The sequence below is a fragment of the Rhinolophus hipposideros genome (genome assembly GCF_964194185.1).
Source record: "Rhinolophus hipposideros genome assembly, chromosome: 23".
NCBI lineage: Eukaryota > Metazoa > Chordata > Mammalia > Chiroptera > Rhinolophidae > Rhinolophus > Rhinolophus hipposideros.
In genome coordinates, this window is record NC_138069.1 from 41,943,842 (window position 1) to 41,964,363 (window position 20,522).

General features: G+C 45.5%; 1 protein-coding gene across 1 annotated transcript; it reads left to right on the top strand.

The window, feature by feature from the left end:
• The first annotated feature begins 7 nt into the window (after positions 1-7).
• Positions 8-20,011, top strand: RAC1 (Rac family small GTPase 1). The gene is made up of 6 exons (XM_081034850.1): positions 8-286; positions 7,689-7,760; positions 10,068-10,185; positions 17,087-17,149; positions 17,930-18,089; positions 18,382-20,011. Exons 1-6 carry the CDS (start codon positions 252-254, stop codon positions 18,510-18,512), a joined length of 579 nt encoding a protein of 192 aa, XP_080890976.1. The 5' UTR covers positions 8-251; the 3' UTR covers positions 18,513-20,011.
• Positions 20,012-20,522: the final 511 nt, after the last annotated feature.

Below are 20,522 nucleotides of genomic sequence, written 5' to 3' on the forward strand. Positions count from 1 at the left end.
CGGGGGAGGGGTGGCCGGATGTGAGTGGAGCGGCCATTTCCTGTTTCTCTGCAGTTTTCCCAGCTTTGGGTGGTGGCCGCTGCTGGGCTTCGGCTTCCCGTTGGCGGAGGGCGAGGCGGCGTGGACAGCGGCCCCGGCACCCCGCGCCCTGCCGCCCGCAGCCGCGCGCCCGCCCGCCTGCCGCGCCCCGAGCCCGCCGCTCCTCGTGTCCGCGCCCGGCCGCCGCCGCCGCGGCCCAGCGAGCGGCCCAGATGCAGGCCATCAAGTGTGTGGTGGTGGGAGACGGGTGAGTGCGGGCCGGGCCGGGGGCGGGCGGCGGGGCCGGGGCCTCTCCGGGGCGTGGGCGGGGGGCGCGCGCCGGGCTCCCGCTTTTCTGCTCTCCTTTCGGGGGAGGGAATCGCCGGCGGCGGCCGGAGGGAAAAGTGAACTCCGCCCTCCGCTTTCCCCCCGCGCGCCGGCCGCGGGGCCCGACTTCGCCGGCGCCGCGCCGCCAGCCCCCTTGGTTTGCCTGCGGGTTACGTGGGCTTAGAGTCGCCTTTCCCTGCAAAGGACCTTTTCTTGGCTTTGAGTTAACCTCTCGAGCCCCATCGGGAGCTTCCGCGGTCCCGGCGCTCAGGTCGGTCGTCGTTGACCACCATCTGCCTGAGCTGCTTTGGGGACCCTCAGCTGCTTTGCCAGGGGGGATCCTCCCCGTGTACTAAGCCACTTTCCGGATTTTTTAAAGGGTTATTTTTGCTCTTTCCGTGGAGAAACTTTCAAGGTTCTAGCTGCGAGGAGCTGGTGTGATTGAGACGGTGCTTTCCTCCGAGCGTGGTGTGGTCCTTAAAAAACAATTGGCCTCCGCTTCTTGCGCTGGGGATGGGATGTCGCCGAACAGGCTCCCTGCGCCGAGCGGCCCTGTGACTCAAGGCGTCTCTTGTCATCGCTGTCGGTGGTGCTTACAGGCCCTAGAGGAAGACAAGACTTGTCTTATGCAGTTGTTTTTCTCCCATAGAAACAATCTCATTGTAATCCGAGCAAAACTGTGTGTCTCAGCATGGCTCGAGTGGTTAAGCGTACACAGGAAAGCTCCGAGAATTACTACCCGGTTCGTCCAAGTCAGAGCGCAACTGGTACATTTTTGGAGTCGGGAAAAGTCGGAGGAAGAGTTCGGGCATCACTGTGCCTTTTGATTAATATTCCCCGGTCGTGTCGTTAGGACTGCTGTAGCTTTTATACCTCTCAGTGAGGGTATGAATTCTCAGCTTATTTCGGCCATTGCAGAGTAAGACATTTGAAATTGGTTCTGGAAGAAAAAAAAAGTCAGTGCTGATAATTTAGTATCTCGCCATAGCAATATTCTTATTTGAAGATTTCTAAAACTAAAACATAAGCGTAGCAGACACGTTTCGTTTATAACTTACGGAGTGGACCTCTACTGTTCCGATTGGCTTATGTAGTCAAATACTTGTGGAACGCCTGCTACGGGGTCTGGACGGTTCCTTCAGACCCACAGCCCCCCACTGTGGGGAAACCCTGAGCCCGTCACTCACCCCCGAGAGGTGTGGCCAGGGGAAGTGGTGACGATTCAGCTGGGAGCCAAGTGCCTCAGCGCTGCGGGCCCTGCCGAACGCTTTACACGCGCCGGCCGCGTTGTTAGGGCGGCTTCTGTGTTGCTCTGGGCGCTGCTAGGCCCTGGAAAGGGAGTATTAGGCAGAAAGCAGTCCCTGCACTTGAGGTTTTTTAGTTTTGTAATACTGCATTGGACATGGATGTTGACTAGGGCTGAGCGATGTTAGGAGTGAAATGTACCTTTACAAAAAAGTTTCAGCTGTATTATTTAAAATAACGGACAGTAGGTAGGAAACATTGCATCAGTGCAAAACTTAGATACCTAGTTTTTCATACGAAAAATATTTTTCTGCTTTTACCCAAATAAAATATACTCCTGGTGGTATAGTTAGAATGTTCTTTTATTCAACAATTGTTCAAGCTGTTAACTGTGGACCTGAATTTTGTGGGACTGAGAAATCAGTTAATGTGTGGACTTTCAGGCCGTTAAGGGCAGGTTAAGCAGTGAAGGCAAACTAACCGGGGTTCCACAAATTGTAAGCTTCCTTTGAAAATATTCTTGGGAATTCTGGTTAAAGGCTATGTCATATTATAATTAGGGTCAGTTAGCCTATATTCTTCTAATGGATATTTCCTATGTGGCAATTTGGCTTTGAGGGTAAAATATGACATAAATTTGGTACATTTTAATTCTAAGACAGTCAATCCTAAACACAGGGCCTGTCACTTTTATTTGGGTGACTCTGCCCCGAGATTTTCTCTCTACTTAGGTAAGACAGTATCTCACATTCAAATATTGGTAAAGAACCATTTGTAATAGTGTTGTTTTGGCTTCAGTTTCCTAGAAGGCTTGGAGTGAATGACCTGAAGCCCTCATTTCACTCACTATAGAAACTGGCGTCCAGATGGGGCAGTGGTCCCTTTAACCTTTAGGACAGGTATTGCTGTCCAGGAATTTCTTTCCTTGAGCATGGTAAATAGCCTTCCAGGATGTCATCTTTATAGGAGTGTATGTCCACCGGTTACTCTCCACTTCCAGTGAACAGTCAGCGATAGCATGCTACATGAGGCTGTTTTTCCCCCCTTTCTCTTGCCTCCCCTCCCTCTGGTTCAAGCTGTTGTTTCTCAGTCTAGTCGTGTAGGACCCAGCTCCCTGGCCCATGCTGGTCTTAGGAGCCTTGCACTCCCCCTGCTGAGAAAGTCGGTGGCTCACAGTAGCTCACAGCAGCTCCTGCTGGCTGCCGGCCACTCACACCGACCCCTGGCTGCTCACGGCAGCCCAGCTCCAGGGAGAGCCGTTGTTCACAATCCTAGCTGTAGAGGGTGCGGCTCACTGGCCTGTGTGGGAATCGAACCAGCGATCTCAGCGTTAGGAACACAACGCTCCAACCACCTGAGCCACCTGGCCAGCCTGAGTTGTTTTTTTAAGCTTCATGAATTGTCTGTATTTTCATCTTGAGACAAAGGTTCCATATTTTTGACCTTTTGTAAAGGTGTTTGAATTCCACACTGGCTTCCAAATTTAGGTTTAGTATTTGATTTTAGTTGGTAAAATTATACATAGTGCTTTAAAAAAATGTTTCAAATGATAATCCCATTAAAAGTTTGGGATTTGGTTAATGGAGGAGGACCAGGAATCCATTTTTAGAAACCTTAAATCCACCTTTTATGAGCCACCTTTTTTGTCTTTGGCTTCAGTCACCTCATGTCTCAGTACTTCCTACTTTTTCACTTCTGCGTCACCAGGTAGCTCGCTGCCTTGTAACTGTAGTCTTCCTAGAAAGATGTTTAATCAGGAATCCTGCTACCGATTCCTGATTGGCAGTTACTTTTCCTCTGACATCTTAATGTGAAAAATTTCGAACATACGGAAAAGTTGGAAGAACTGTGTAGTGAACACACATATACCCGCCACTTGGATTCTGTAATCAGCATTTTTCTGTTTGCTTTATCACATATCTCCCCATTATTGGATGGAATAGTTTACAAGGATGGATTTAATAGACTTGAGTTTGAAGGAGAATGAGATTGATATGCAGTTAGATATAAATCCTGGTTTTGAACTCTGTATCTTCAGCTCACATATCACTACCCCCCAGGGTTAGGATTGGTGGTTCTAGAAGGGCGGTCTAGAGTCAAGGCTCCTTCAGACTTGAACTGTACTATTGGTAGTATTTTCAGCTTTGAGTGTTCTAGAAACTACTCACAATCTGAATTTTTTGAAACCTCCAGCGGTGATAATAGATGGCTTTCTATAAGTTGGTTGCGGTGTCCCCTGTTAGTAGCAAAACATTAGAATTTCAGAATGGCTTTGGTATTTTTGCTGCATGAAACTACTCTATGAGTTCATACGTTTTCTAAGTAGTATATTCTTTGCATAGTTATGCCCTTACCGAAGGTCTGTGTTCGAGTCCCCATACCGTCTCAGTGTAAATCGAGGACTTGCTCTCAAGGGCTTTTACAATTTTTGAGCTTCCTGGATCCCTTACTTTTTTTTTTTTTTTTTTAAAGATTTTATTGGGGAAGGGGAACAGGACTTTATTGGGGAACAGTGTGTACTTCTAGGACTTTTTTCCAAGTCAAGTTGTTGTCCTTTCAATCTTAGTTGTGGAGGGTGCAGCTCAGTCCAGGTCCAGTTGCTGTTGCTAGTTGCAGGGGGCACAGCCCACCATCCTTTGCGAGAGTCAAACCGGCAACTTGTGGTTGAGAGGATGCGCTCCAACCAACTGAGCCATCCGGGAGCTCAGCGGCAGCTCAGCTCAAGGTGCCATGTTCGGTCTTAGTTGCAGGGGTCGGAGCCTACCATCCCTTGCGGGACTCGAGGAATTGACTGACAACCTTGTGGTTGAGAGCCCACTGGCCTATGTGGGAATTGAACCGGCAGCCTTTGGAGTTAGGAGCACGGAGCTCTAACCGCCTGAGCCACTGGGCCGGCCCCCCTTACTTTTTTTAACATGAGGAAATTGCTAATGTTTCTAGATTGATTTTTTTTTTTAAAGTTTTGGTTTATAGATTTCAGGAGTTGACACCGAAATTTACCCAAAACATTTTAAGTAAAAAGTTTGCTTAAAATTCTTCTGATGGAAAAATAAAGAACATAATAGGAACATAAGTTATTGGCTTTAATCTTGGTCATTTCTACTAGATGGAGCAGAAGCACTCATGTGAACTTCCTTCCAGTGGATTCATTCTCATTTTCTAGAGTTACGGCATCTTTCAAAGATTAAAAAGAGGTTAAACTGAGCAGTTAAATATATAAAATTGGAAATTCCAGAGCAAATAGTAACTTCGAGAAAATCGGCAGCAGCATCAGTCCAGGCTGTGACCAAATAGGGCTCCATTCTTCCTGTGGGGAGAAGCTGTGACTTCGCCCAGAACCCATGTTGACTTTGGCCTCTGGCGTTTATTTGCGGAGTGTGTTCAAATGGAGTGAATAAATACACTAATGGGAGGCAGATAACTGTTTTCATTTTCTTTTTATCTGTTTTAAAAATTAAGTAAATATTTAAATCCAAGGTTGGACATGTACTTTATTTAAAGTTATAATTTTATATAATAGTTTTCTTATAGAACACAGATTTATAGCAAACAATGATTGGTTATAAAATTTCAGTCAATATCCAGTTATGTCTTTACTTTGAATTTCTTTACAGTTAAACCTTTCTTTCAAAAGATAATGCTTCAGTTAAAGACGAAGTTTCTGGAAGAGAAATTTTGGCGCCTTTAAAAGTATTTATACTAATGGCTTTGTTCCTCTTACATATAAAGAAGAGACTTAGGCCAGGATCTTAAAGGAAGTGCTGCTACATTTTAACATAGAATCTTTATAGCTGCTTATCCTGGACATTAAGTAGCAATAACTGTTAACGTTTTTTACACAATATCATTTGTAATTTTGAACAGGTTCACTTACCATGGTGTTAGGCTCAGCTCTCTTCCTCAGCTGCCACATCCAACCTGTGGCCAAGTGTGCTCGTTTTGCCTCAAGTCTGGGTAGCTCTCGAAATGGCCCACTTCTCTACCCCCCACACCCCCTTCTGGTCCAGACCCCCGTGGCTGGCAACTGGAATGGAGCAGCAGCTGCAGCTTCCTTAGATTCCTGCCTCAGGTCCCAGCTTCCTCAGTCTTTGCACACTGCAGTCAAAGGCTTCTGCTAAAAATGCAAATCTCTTGGTTTCTTGGCAACTGAAAGCCTTCTGTGACTTCCCAAGTAAGATCAAGTCCCATGTTCTTAACAAGAAGAGACGACAACCTCTTCAAATTTTCCTCTGCCACTTCCCCCTTACTTCTTCATTCTTCAGGTATAGCGGGCTTCTTGGCGTCCTGGGCCTCCCCCTACGCTGCCACTTTGCCGAGAACATTCTCCCTCCCGTGTCTGTCCTGCTAAGCCTCAGCATACGTTACAGCCGCCCCCAAGACCAGGGCAGATCTCTTTGCTGTACATTTCAGAGCATCCCAGAAAACTCTTGTGTCACGACTGCATTCTTCACTTTTGAATTAAATAACTGCATAAATTCCACAAGGTCATGTTCATTGCAGTGTCTTTAGCACCTCGTACACTTCCTGGCATAGCACACAGTTTGTTGGTACAGATTGAAATGGAATTAATACTCACAATGGTTTCGTGACCGAGTTGGTAGTTTCGCATCCATTTTACAGTTGAGAAAACGGGAGGCATAAGGAAGTTCAAACTTACCCCAAAATTCTAGCCAGTGAGTGATGGAGTTGGCGTTGGGTGGATCTCAGATCCGGGGTAATGACTACAAATCTTAGGCTCCTGCTCCTACAGGTTTATTTGACATTCTAAGCTTTTAACAAAATGTATGGTCTGTGAGTCATCTCTGTTTAGAAAGCCTTTAGGAGTGGGAAGCTTCCTCCTGATGATGTAATGTTTGACTCTGAGGTCTTCAGGGTGGGGAGGTCCAACTTTTTGGTAAGCCCTTAATGTTATGAGTGAAACAAGTATTGGCAAGACTGTGTTATCTGCCCTTGTTGAGAGGTTTTGCTTTAAGCTAAGAGTGCAGAGAAAATAGAAAAGCACATAACTTCTGGATGGTGAATCCTAATTTATAGTAGTTGAGATTGAACAACAAAATCCTACAACCCACGTCCAGGGTGTCATCATAACTTTAGTAAGCCAACAGGAGACGGCAGAGAGATGCGCTCCTGTGAGGAGAGCATTCGGTGAACCACTGGGTGGCTGGGGTCACAGGCTCTGGAAGCCCCTGAACTCATCATATGAATGTTGTAAAATCTGGAGACTGCTTCTTGGCTAACGCTGCAGTAATCTTAATTTTTAAGTGATGTTCTCTGGAAAACAATTGAAGTGGTTGGAAGACTTCCATCCCCATTCTGACCACTGCCTGATGGTACACTGTACCCCATTACCGGAGGCCTTCTGGTCTCTGGAGTATTTGTGCATGGTTCTCTTTTACTTGCTCCTCTTTTGCAGCTGTCTGGGAAGTTTACTCCTGTATCCCTGAGCCACTAATTAATACGTCTGGATTCTGCTGTGTTAGCTGCTCTAAAAGCTTGTGGTGATATGTGAGGGGGGGGTAGCACATGAATACAGATGAATTAAAGTGAGAATAGTTCTGTGTGGTGGTTATGACTAAGCACTCTGTTCAGAGAACAGTCACCACTGATTGCCAGCAGGATGGCTTTAGGAAGGTGCTGGAATTTGAGCTGCCACTCTGAGGCAACAAAATCTATTACTTAGCGACAGAGTGGGAATTGCAGAGGAAAGCTATAGTTGCACGTTAGTATTCATCAGAATAATTTGAGGGTAGAATTGAAGATTCTTGGATGAAAGACTCCTACAGATGGCCACAGAAAAGACTTTCAATTTTAAAACACTGTTCTTGTAATATTTCTTGACTATTATGCTAATATCATCCACCTAAACCGGATGCGAAGGCCCCTGCCTGCCTTGCTGAGAAATTTAGTCTGTTTACTTTACATTTCAGGATGGAAATATATGAGTAGTGTTAAAAGGTTATAGCAACAGTTTTCCTTAAATGCTAAGTACTTGGTGTATACGCTTTGCTTTTTCTATAAATTATTTTAACAGAATAATGAAACTAGGATTACATTCATGTTGACTAAGTAACTTACACTTTTTTTCTCTCTCCCTGTAGAGCTGTAGGTAAAACTTGCCTCCTGATCAGTTACACAACCAATGCATTTCCGGGAGAGTATATCCCCACTGTGTAAGTATTTTGAGTTAAATTGGGAATTAACTTGTCTGTGATAAGTTTTTCGGACACCTCTGACCTTTGTTTTGCTATAAAGCAATTCTTAATCCTTACATGAAGAGAGAAGATTAGTTTTCATCTCATTCACCAAAGTCTAGTTATAAGGTATTTGGGCTTTTAAATAATACTTAATGTAAAGTTCCACATAGTGATAAACACACAGCTTTCCTCATTGATTTTTAGACATTCAGGAAACAAAAGACAGTTAACTAATTGAAGTATAGAGACTGGCTAATGTAAGAGTTTCAGATAAATTTGGCCTTCTAAGCTCTGTGTGTGAAGGAACTGGAACGTTAACCTGTTTTAATTGGCCTTTCCGGCAAGTAATCTGCTAGTTACACGTCACCGTTGAGTTCTGGCATTGAAACGAGGGGGAGCCTATGGAGGACGGAATTGCTAATTCCATAGGGCAGCAGAATTGGATGCAGGTGGTAAACTGGGTTACTAGGGAGCCCATGTAGCCTGCTGAGCCTCAGAGCAGTCTGTCCTCACAGCTGCCGTGCTGCTGGAAGGAAACCTCAGGTCCCACGCGTGTCACCCGAGGCACAGCAGTCATACGCAGGGGCTCCCACGGGTGTCATGCCTGTTTTCATATAAGTGGAGTCATACTGTCCATGTTGTCCTGCTTTGATAGTGGGGACTTCCTTATCATACTGTAGCTGATATTAACCTCTTGGGGGCATTACAGACAGTGCTGTGTCTCTGTGCACATGTGACAGAGTGGAATTGGGCCAAATCAAAAGGGAATGGACATTTTAAATGTTGACAGACACTACCCATTTACTGTCTAAAAGGCTATCACTTTGACCAGCTGTGACTGAAACGACCCTTTAATACATGCTGGCCCACATGCATCGAAAAAAGTTACCTCATTTGCATTTCTGATCATCAGTGGGGTTAAAATCTTTTGAATGTTTAACTGTCCATTTATAGTCTTCTATGAATTGACTGTTGAAATTCTTTGCTTATTTTTCTACTGAAATTTTTTCTTACTGATGGAACTTTTGTATATAAAAAACATTAATCTCTCTGTCTCTCATTTGTCTTTGAACTTTGTTATGGTGTCTTCTGCCATAAAGAAGTGTAACATTTTTATGTAAATATGCCCCTCTCCCCTTTCCCTGAGTTTTATGTCTTACTTAGGAAGACCATTCCTACTTCAGTGATGCAAAAATATTCTCTAGTGATTTTTCTAAGATTTTTGTGGTTAAAAGTTTTATCTTTAATTCACTTGAATTTATTTTTTGGTAGAGTGTGAGACAGGAACCTGATTGTTTTTCCCAGATGGGGAAAAAAGTCACACTACCATTTATTGAATAATCTACCTTTTTCTCGTGGAGTCAGAGGTACAACACATCAAACCTTTTCTTTATGAAAGCTCGTTTGCTCGTTAAATTCTGTAAACCACGTTGGAACCTTAATCAGACCTTGACTTTGCTATCCCAGTGTAGTAAGACCTTAAGTTTTAATCTTCAGACTGTGTGAAAATGAATTCTGGAGTTTTAATTTAAAGGGTTATGTATTGTATTCTGTTTGGCACTTGCCCTGGTTCAAATGGCAATGCCAGCTTCTCTTTTTAATGAACTACTCTATGATATTTGTAAATTTTTAATGCCAACCTTATTTTTCCCTGTCAGCCTGTAGGCTTTTCTGGGCTGCCTCTTATAGTTAACTAACTTGTGTGTAGCAACTTGAAATTAACTGACATGTGTGTGTAATCTGGTACACTCACTTTGAAAATGTGATGCAAAAGCTTCTCAAAGCCTCTGCACTTTGGTGACCAACATATGACTAACTACCACCCTACACTCGGGGGTGTTGCAGGTGCCATCTTGTTGAAAGCAAGTCACACTAGCCTGTGAATAACTCAACAAGTGGGATTTGAAAGAGGGACTAATTTTATACTTTATTTCTTCCTGGGAGAAAAATCTTAATATTCTGCTTATTAAAGGTAAATCTTTTTCATTGCTGACAGTAATTTGTTTCAGTGAAACTTGGTAGCTTTCCTTTGTTTTTCAGGCATTTTCCTCAAGTTGTGCATTTGTTTCCCTCAGACTGTACCCTGTTTTCCCTCCATTTCAAAACTCGTAAGGCTGCGCCTCATGCCTGCAGGAGGGGCATCTGCTGGCCTGGTGGCCTCCGGCCCTTCCCAGCCTCTCAGGACCACCTCCTCTGAGACCCCTGCTAGGTCAGCGACTCGGGTCCTGGACCTGTGCCTTATGCTCCAAGGCTAAAGACTAACCATCTTCCTCCGTCCTACAGCTTTGACAACTATTCTGCCAATGTGATGGTCGATGGGAAACCCGTGAATCTGGGCTTGTGGGATACTGCGGGACAAGAGGACTACGACCGACTACGGCCGCTCTCCTATCCGCAGACAGTAAGGGTCCTGCCTGGGTTCTAATGTGTCCTTACAGTACACAGGTCCTGAGTGTTTCCTTATTGCACGCCGCCTATGGATTTGTTCATATGTACTGCCGCCTGGGGTATGTGAGTGTAGCAAGTGAGGTGAGATTAGTGCAGGTGTGCAGAGCCCCCTCGATGCAAACCACGGCTTTGTTTTTATGTTCTGAGCATTGCCAGTTACTGATACTGCGCTTGCATTTCATTTAGCAGTTTACATTGTCATTTAGCTGTATGAAACAGATACTGTTTTGTTTTTGCAAACCAGTTTTAACAACTGTTAGTTACAAGATACCGTGTTTCCCCGATTCTAATGTGTCTTTTGGAGCAAAAAGTAATATAAGACCCGGTATTAATATAAGACTGGGTCTATAATATAATATAATATAATATAATATAATATAATATAACATAACATAACATAACATAATATAATATAACATATAATTAATATAAGACCGGGCCTTATATTAATTTTTGCTCTAAAAGATGCATTAGAGCTGATGGTCCCGCCACGTCTCATTTTCGGGGAAACACGGTGGTTAAGATTGTGGTTCCTGTAGATGAAGTTAGTATTACAACTAACCTTGTGTAAAACGTGCCTATTTTCTGTGGCTTTAGCACCTAAGTCTTCTCTGTGTAGATCGAGGTTTCAGTTCTGTAAAAATGTGTTCATTGTGTCCAGTCAGAAAAACTTTCAGTTTTGCTTCTATATCAGACAGCTAAATAATCTATTTACCAAAGCTAATTAGAGCAGGAGCTGGTGAAAACCTGGGAAGAAGCCACTTCTCTTTAAGCAGTTGTCTTACTTGTATCATTTGCTTCTCTTGTTACATGTTTGTTCTTCCTTTTAAAAGTCTTTTCAAACAACTTGGGAGACTTTGTGACTAACTGGCAGTATACACAGTATAAAGGCAGTTGAGCAAAGTCCCCTTGTCTCTCTTCCTAGCTGTGTGGCCTTGGGCAGCTTTCTTCATCTCTGCTCTTTACTTCTTTCTTCAAAGTTTAATACATGTGAAGCACTGCACGCACATTACAGATACCCCAGGGCAACTGCTGTTGGGGTTCCTCCTCTCTTATGTGGGTGTATTGATCTGGATTGCTCCTCATTTCACAGCCAAACCCAAATTCCTGGGAGTTGTCCTCTCAGCAGGCCAGGCTGGCCAGAGGGGTTAAGGTCAGTGTCAGGAGACATCTGGAGAAGGCAGGCTTTGATCCTTCCATTGATTTAAGATTGATTTCACCATCACTGTCTTGGGAGGGAGTGCAGGTGAAAAACAACTAATTAGTTCCAGGCTACTGAAATCTTGTTTTTTGTTTTTAAATTAACTTCCTATTTAGTAATGATAGTTTTAAACTTTTGAAGGCAGCTTTTTCCATGCAACAGTCATTGTCTTTTTGTTTATTTCCTGTTAGAGGAATTGCCAGATAGTCTCTTTGACCTATAGTTTTTGATAATCAGCCTTTAACTGAATTCTGGTGACAGTGCTAAACAAAGTGCAAACCTCTAAAACAGGGGTTTTGAATTGCATCGTTTTCCAGTTAATCTCCAGCTGAAAATTAACTGAATAAGTATACAAACCAGCTAATTCACAAATGGTGCCAGATCTGCAAGATGTTTAGGAAACTATTCCATAACAAGCAGTGCTCAGTAATTCCAGATTCTGAATGGATTTGCAGACATAGTGACTGGTCGAGGCGGAGTCTCCAACCCCCTGGATACATCTGGAAGGGCGGGGTGCACTCAGCTATGGCCTGTGACTCAAAGGGTCGGGTGTGCCCTTTTTCTCTGAGGAAGTCACCCACGGGAAGTCACAGGTGACTTGGCAGGAGGCCTGCTTTGTGCTGAAGAACACAGGCAGTAACCAGCTGAGTCAGGCTGTGGTGGCGAGGCTGCAGTCGAGTGGCTGTCGTCCTTCTGGAGCCAGGCTTTGGACTGTGGTGTCACATTCTGGGAGGCAACAGGCTGTTTTCCTATCAAATACTGAATAGCAAAGAGGGAGTGAGATGTGCTTCCGGCCCTCAGGTAGGTCACAGGTACCTTGATACGCCCAGCAGGGGCATGCCAAGAGTGAGGCATGGGACTTGGGACTGCCCAAGAGCGAGAGACAGCAGCCAGACATGCCCGCCAGGCCTCCTTTGACATGAGGATGTATTCTTGGCTTCTGAGGGGCAGGCCCCAAGTGCCGAGGGACTGCTGCTTACAAGGTCCCTTCCTTTGAGCCGTGCTGTCCTTCCAGGATTTCTTGCTGGCAACAAGGAAGAAAGCTACACTTGGTACCAAGTGGGACATGGTCTCGGTTGTTGGCTCTCTGGTCCACAGGCCTGTTCACGTGGCTTATCCATGACTGCTCAGACCCACTCTGGCAGGGCCAGTTGGCAAATGTCTTATCTGAGGCGTCCTGAAAAAGGACGTTCGCTGTGTTTCCTGTGGCTGTTTGATGCTGATGTCACTCAGTGTTGGGTAGCTCTGTGTAGCTAAGTGAAATCGGTGAAACCGTTAGCTTCTACTTCATTCTCCAAAAGATGGTGAGCAAGTACTCATCATCTTCAGTGTAAATTGCCCTTCAGCCTTTCATTTTTCTAAATTAAGTAATCCTTAGGGCTTTTCTGTCCGTAGTAAATTGTCTTTACCTTCTCCTTTAAAAAGATTGTGTAAGATCTGCATGTTCACCTTCAGGTGGCGTGCTCAGAAGCAGGGCGGGGTCCACAAAGTACGAAGCCCCACATCGTGCCCTGGGTCTGCTCACTGTGCGCTTACTGGCTCCAGTGTTTAGTGGTGTGAGTGGGGACACACGTGCCTCGCCAGAGTCACAAGGCCCGAGACCTGTGTGTGCTGAGACGCACGCCGTGGCTGGTTTGCTTACATCTGCTGGCTTCTGTTCGGGTCAGCCAGGACCCCAGTGGTTCATGCCAGTCTTTCCATTTTCTGTATGTGACTTGAGAAGGGTTTTAAAATACGGGGATAGATGGCTGCAGTATTCGAGAAGAAGAAAAGCCGTAGTGTTTAGCTTGATTGTTAAGATTTTCCAAAGTTTTCGGGCTTTGTTAGGTTGGCTGTTGCAGCATTAGTGTCCTCCAGCCAAAGCTCTTGAGAGACACACCTGTGGTTAAACAGAATTGGGGCTGTTACTCTGTCCCAAGGAAGACAGACACACACTTTGGGGGACTGGGGTGAGCATTGGGCTTGGGTGGGGTGATTTGGGCGAGGGCTCAGCGAAGCGGGGGTTTGCTCTGGCTTGGATGCTGACAGGAAGCAGGGTAGTTCTAGGGTTGAGTATTGGAATAAACCTTACCTGGAAGGTGGGGATGGAGCAAGGCTAAAGCTGTGATTGGTACAGAAGTGGTCACATACATGTTCGCCTCAGCTGGGAGACGGGGTGTTTGGCAGTTTGCATGTGACCTTGGATTTGTCTGTGCTTAGACAAGATTGTGGCGTGCCCTTCTGTTTATTTCTTTATTTTTGGTCTCAATTTCAGCTTGGTCACACAGTCCCTTGTCTGATGTTGGTGTCCTGGGACATTGTGTGATTCCACACAAACTGGCCGTGGCAGAGTGGCGGGCTGCTCTTCTCGTCACCCTCAGCGTGGTTAGCGCCACGCTGATGATACGCGTGCAGTGGCTTTTCTCTGCCGTTGTATGTCCTGGTCTTTTTTCTGGCGCATGGAATGCCTGTATTAAAAATTATTCCAAGCCTGAAAGTAAAACCATGGTGGAAAGCATTTGGAAGAGAGTAAAATGAGAACATGAGAAACGGTAGTGCTTTTGGAGTGCTGAGATTCCAGCCATCCAGAGGTCTGCCCGCTCTCGTTCTGCTAAGGCAGACTCGTCTTTTTGTGGTAAGAACTGCTGTGCTTTTGACCAGAGAGGGAGGACAGGTGTGCGAGACAGGAGTGACAGAGTCACTGAAGGCCCACTGGGAGTCGGCGTGGTCAGAAATGACTGCTGATGCCAGGAAAGGAGCGTTCGAGTCCAGACGAAGGGTGGGCCTGGGGCCTTGACAGCGCAGTGGACTAAAGAGGCTCCAGAACACACAAGTGACCTGTGAGGAAAGCAGAGTGCGGCCACACCGCAGGTGGCCGTGCTGGGAAGCTCTCAGTGTCACAAGGACAGGCAGATAGATAGAGGGGCCTCCAGGCAGGGAAGAGCAGCATGGACGGACAGCACAGGGCATCAGGGCCGAACGCACAGGTCGGAACAGTCCATGCCAGGTCAGTGTCAGAAGCACAAAAAGTGTTTCCTTAAAGCCATATTTACTGGGGGAAGGAAAAGGAAGGAGGAAGGAACGGGCAGATGGTGTAACATTAACGAAGGATGGAGAGCATGTTCTTAATCCAAAAAGATGTTCTTAAAAATTGAAGAGGGTAGAACAGCTGTGGCTAGAGGACATTTTGAAGCTGAGTTTGTGGCCAGTCCATCCCCACGGGTCCCGGTATGACAGTGAAGACTGGGGTCACGTCACGGCCTTGAGGACACCTCTTCACGACAGTCAGTCACAGATTGAACCTGGAAGTTATGGGACCTTGACTCAGAGCAGCTTGAGTGAGAGGAAATTAAGATGATTCTCTTTTCTGTCTGTCTCTGAAAGTGTTCCAGGGCTCTGTTGAATTCTAGGGTTTGTGTTGCTGCAAGAGCCAGCCTTTCCATTTTGGGGGGACAAGGGGATGAATGGAAAGCACTGTGATGAACACTGGCCATGCTGTCACTTCTGGGCCGCCTCATCCCGATGTGCAGGGGCGGGGGGTTGCAGGTCCCAGTGCAGCAACACTGTTGTCTCAGTAATGCAGGCCCCTCAGCTCAGAGCCCCTCCCCGCGTTTGTGCACAGGCAGACTTGTCATGGCCACAGCTCGCGGGCCTGGCCTGTTCCCGGACAGGTGCCTCTGCCCTTGGCTGTGGCCTCACTGGGCTCGTGTCGGAGAACTTGGATGGAGATCTGTGAAAGGTGTGCGTGGCTAATGGATGCCAGTGACAGCACACGACGTGCCTTTGTAGAGGGAGGGACTGAGCATTAACGTCCTGGGCAAAGGAACCCACCGTGTTTGCTGCCCCGGGGGAGCGCCCGTCTCCTCTCAGTATTTACGTGACCTCTGCTCACCACCGTTGCCCTTCACACAGCCCCTCCTTATGCTGCCTTGGCCACGTTAGTAGGTGGAGTGTTTTGGTGGCATTTGGCAGCGTAGACCTGTGAGATGATTATCTGCTTCCAGATCCAAACCTTGGGAGGGTTGAGACCGAATTCTGATGAAGAAAAAAATAACAGGCTGTATTGATGTTTGTTTTCCTCAGTTTTTACTAACCTCAAACGAAGTTCTCATGCATTACTAGGTTGGAGAAACGTATGGTAAGGATAGAACCTCCAGGGGCAAAGACAAGCCGATTGCCGTATGTAAAACTTTCAGTCGACTTCAGTTTCAAGCTTTATCTGTTCTCTCGTTTCATAGTTTTCCTAGGATTTCCTGTTGAGCCTCACCTCCCTTGAGTGTCTTATATTTAATTCACTCAAGGTTGGGGTTTTGCTTGATGACACGTGCTTTCATTAGAGCGTGCCAGTTTACCTACCAGCTGGAATCAAAGCGGTTTGGAAACTGCTTTCTTCCCTCCTCCTGAGTGAAAGGAGGAAGAGGCTTTGAGGAAAGGTCCTCTCCCCAGGCTGGTGGAGGTGGAAACCTGGAAACTCCCACGGGCCCTGCGCTTGGTCGGGCAGGACTAACTGGGGCTGCCAGGGCCTCCTCCGCGGTGGTGTCCCGGTGCCTGGCCTGGCTGGGTGTGGCTGTGTGGGCGGCGCTGGTGAGCTAACCCCACTCTGCTTGGAAGTGTCCTAATCAGCTCAGGGGCCAAAATGTCATGGTGATTCTTGGACAAGCTTGTGCATGCGCTAGCATTTTGAAAACGTTCATAAAAAGCTGTTGTGTGGGATGTTTCTTTCCTTTTCAGGTACGAGATACCAGCTGGATGATTGAAAGTGTTAGCTTGGGATTGGGTGCATTTCACAAAGTAGCGTAATTGCCTTTTTCCAGGAAAATGTTTTATAAACTTAGTATTTTAGAAATACATGGGCATTTTTTAATCCAGGCAAATATTTAGACTTTTCACATAGTACAGAATGGGAGAAACAACCCAAATCTTTGACTTTTAGCCAGAAATTCTTCCAGGTACTTATTCTGCACCTACTTCTTTCTTTAACTCAACTTCAGCTACAGCTTCCTGGGGCACGTTCTCCAGAGGCCATGTTTGGGTGCAGGGCTGTGACAGCTAGGAAGACACGCACCACTTACACACTAGACCAGCCTATATCACAGGGAAACGTGTTCATTTAGCAAATACTTGAGACCGGGTTGGGGCCAGCGACTGTTGGCAGTTCTTAAGAAGCAGTTTAATTGAAACCGAGCGATCATCGAAAAATGTTTATACTTCACGTGCAGACGGAGAAGCTTGATTAAAAGCATACCATTTGTAGCTGATACTTTGAGAAACAGACCAAATTTTACCGAACTATTGGAGTAGTACCTTGAACTTGATTTTTGTCCCTGAGTATAACAGACCATTAGGTTCCCAGTGGGACTTGGGGATGATGGAAAAGAGGCCTCGCGGGGGTCTGATTTGATGCCTCCGTGGCTTCAAGTAACTTGTAGCATATTCCGCCCTCCACTTCCCCCTTCTCACACGTAACTGGCTGTTTCACCTGCTGGTTCTGGGGTGGGAGCCATCTGACAAAAACCAAGGGGTGTGTCTGAGGAGTGAGCTTTGGACACAGGCTGTGGTGCTCAGCAGTGCACGCACTTGGCTGGTGAGCCATTCCCAGCAGCATTTAGAAAGCGAGTGCGTTGGTCATCGCCAGGTCATTTTCTAAATGCCTCCCTGTGTTTCCTTTTTACAGGATGTATTCTTAATTTGCTTTTCTCTTGTGAGTCCTGCATCATTTGAAAATGTTCGTGCAAAGGTAAGTGGGATTTAGAAAAATATTTTGTTATATAATGTCATTTTCAGGAAGAAACATTAAGAAATAAAATGCCATTGACTGATAGAAATTTTCCATTATTTAAATTGTTTTTAGTAATGTTAAGGTAGTAATCAGCTTTTTAAGTATATGACTTCAGTATGCAGAATTCTAAAGTTTCAGACTCTGATTCAGAAGTTCTGTGTTCCTTGTTAAAATAACGAAGCCCTTTGGAGTCAGTCTAATACAAATGATGGCCATTACTTTTACTCTTGCATCTTTCACAAACAGTGAAACAATACATGCAAGATGTTCTTTCATCGTAGTGATTGGTAATGGCGACAGCTGTCTAGATAGTTTATTCTCATCCCCGAATATAAAGTACTTTCCAAGCTGATCTAAGAATTTGACTCATTGTACCAAAAATAAAGTGGATTGGGGGTGGGGGAGACCTTGCCATCCTCATTCCCTCTTGCACTTACTGACAAATAGCGCCTGTCTTGTGGGGGTAACTTGGGAGTCCTGCTTCCTAATCCAACGTCCGCAGGTAGTCGCGTGTCCCGGTGGTCCAGGTGGCCCCCGTCTCTAGGTAGTCCTGTGGTCCTTGAAGGTATGAGTAGTAGGTGTGAACAAGGCTGGAGAGGGGGCACAGTTTCCTGCATGAAGGCCTGTAGGGACATGTGACAAAGGGGTGGTGGACACGTTTTTCAAGTGTGTGGCCGTAATTGAGGTGAAGAACGTTCATAAAGGAGTGTCATACCTTTTCCCTTTCTTCGTATCCAGTGGTATCCTGAAGTGCGACACCATTGTCCCAACACTCCCATCATCCTGGTGGGGACTAAGCTTGATCTCAGGGACGATAAAGACACGATTGAGAAACTGAAGGAGAAGAAGCTGACGCCCATCACCTACCCACAGGGCTTAGCCATGGCTAAGGAGATAGGTATGAAGTGCATTGTTCATGTTTGCTTTACACGCGGTTTTCCTTTCCTGATACAGACTGGGGCCCCGTCTGGGGAAGTGGAGAGCCCCGCCTGCTCTGGGTGTGGCTTACTTTCGGGGAAGCAGCTAGGCAAGGCGCGTGGTGTTCAGTGTTCGGGAGGAGGAGGTGCGGTTAGGCATTGCTGTGCTGTGCCTCGCCCGGCCTGGGGGGCTGCCTCACCCGCTCTGCTCAGAAAAGGGGGGGTCGGCATGCACACTGCCACAGGGCTGTAAGAGACCGTGCTTCTTGGCAGGTGCTGTAAAGTACCTGGAGTGCTCGGCTCTCACACAGCGTGGCCTCAAGACAGTGTTTGATGAAGCCATTCGAGCTGTTCTCTGCCCACCTCCTGTCAAGAAGAGGAAGAGAAAATGCCTGCTGTTGTAAATGTCTGGGCCCCCGTCTCCTGCTGCCCTGTGCCCTTGGAACCTTTGTACGCTTTGCTCAAAAAACGATGGAGCCTTCGCACTCAATGCCAAGTTTTTGTTACAGATTAGTTTTTCCATAAAACCATTTTGAACCAATCAGTAATTTTTAGGTTTTGTTTGTTTAAAGTGTAAGAGTTCAAACTTTCACATTCTATTAAAATTTAGCCCTAAAATGACAAGCTTTCTTAAGGCCTTATTTTTCAAAAGCCCCTATTCTTGCTCAGAGTAAGAGTTGCCAAAATACCGTGAACTAAATTGCATTGTGCTAAGAACACTAAGCACTAAACTGTTGAAAGACCTTTGTCTTTAAGAAAACGTAGCTTCTGAAGTTAGGAAAGGCAGACACTTTCTCATTTCACACACAGCAGTACAGCCTCTTCTGAAATGTTGCCATTTAATGCATTGCCCATGTTCCCCTAACATTGTACTGTATGTCACAATGGAGTGACTGCAACTACTCAACTCTTTGGATGGATCTCCTTGATTTCGTAGTGAGATTTTTTTTTAAAAAAAATTAGTGTATTAGCTTTTGCTGAGATTTTGGACAGAACTCTTCCGTGTCCCTCTGATGAAGTGTTCTGCTGTAGCTGCGGGCGCACTGTGGTGGAGGGTGTGCGACACTTGATGGGATCAAAGGACAAAGACAGTATTTCGACAAACTGAAGTGGAGATTAATTTACACTACACTGTACACGTAATAATTCAACGGAACAGAAGTGTCACGGGTAAAATTTTTAAAAGGTTAATTTCCAGTGCAGTAGATGAAGAAAGTCGGTATTAATGAGTTAATCACTAAGTGTTTTTTTAAGCTTTTCTTTTTTTTTTTTTTTTTTTAATTTGCAGCCCCTCCCAAAATCGGGCATTTAATTCATCTTTGAACTGGTCATTCCCATAGTTGCTAACTTAGTAAGTGCTTTTCTTATAGAACCTAATGAGCAATATGCCTCCTTGTATTATAATTTTTCTTGATAATGCATTAGAAACTTTTTTTGTAGACTAGTAAAAGTGCATTCCTGTTTTCATGTTACTTTATTCAAGCTAGTAAGTGCTTTCCTTAGTTTTCTAGTAACTAGATGTAAAAATCATGTGTTGCATCTTTACGGTTTTTAAAATATTTGATATTCTTAAACTACGAACCTTCACATCACTGTCTTGCCAGATCACCGACCTGTCCCCTGACTAACGCTGACACTCCTGCCATGCCCGTGCGGGCACGCTTCCTTCCCGTGGCTCTAACAGTGTTCCCTTGGGTCTGTGGGGTTGTGTAAGCCCCGTGCTCGTGCTCATGGAGTTCCCTACAACTTACCCACTGGCAAGCATACAAGGTTGGACCTTTCAACCACTAGAAAATTTTTTAAATTGACAGTTGCAGATTGTGGAGTGTTTTTACATTGATCTTTTGCTAATGCAATTAGCAGTATGTTTTGCATGTATGAATTAATAAATCCTTGAATCATATGACTGGTAATAGTGACTTCTTAAGAGCTTCGTGAACAAATGTATGTTGGCCTCACTTGAAAATACTGGGTTGTTGAAGTTCATTTTTAATGTGTTTTCCAGCTGGGTGACAGGGAGTGAGTGGCCCCTTCAGGGGGAGAAGATGGATGAGTCGGCAAACAATGGGGGATGGTGTTTGGTTTCATACCTGTTGAATGTTGGTGAGACTCAATGTGACGTCCATCTCGGCCAGGGCTCTGGGCTGAAAATGAGATGCTGGGACCCAAGTTGGCATCTTGGTAGGGCAGAAGCTATCTGACAACAGGACTTTAAGATCCCTTCTAGATAGCCTGAAATTGTGCTGTAAATAGTTCATGCTAGAATCCATTTTCTAAATTGTTTTTCTTGTTTTGAAGAAAATTAGTGTTTTAAACCAAAGGTAAATAAGCTATTTAAAGACCAAATCATCCTTAAGCTTTGCTACAAAAACAGCAATCGTCCCCTTTTACACCCTCCTCAGGAGCAACTACTT

Bases quoted from the DNA above. Each gene is read 5' to 3' on its own strand.
- RAC1 (XM_081034850.1), top strand. From the start codon at position 252: ATGCAGGCCATCAAGTGTGTGGTGGTGGGAGACGG. The intron at 10,186-17,086 runs GTAAGGGTCCTG...TCCTTTTTACAG, and splicing joins CGCTCTCCTATCCGCAGACA to GATGTATTCTTAATTTGCTT. The intron at 17,150-17,929 runs GTAAGTGGGATT...CTTCGTATCCAG, and splicing joins TTGAAAATGTTCGTGCAAAG to TGGTATCCTGAAGTGCGACA.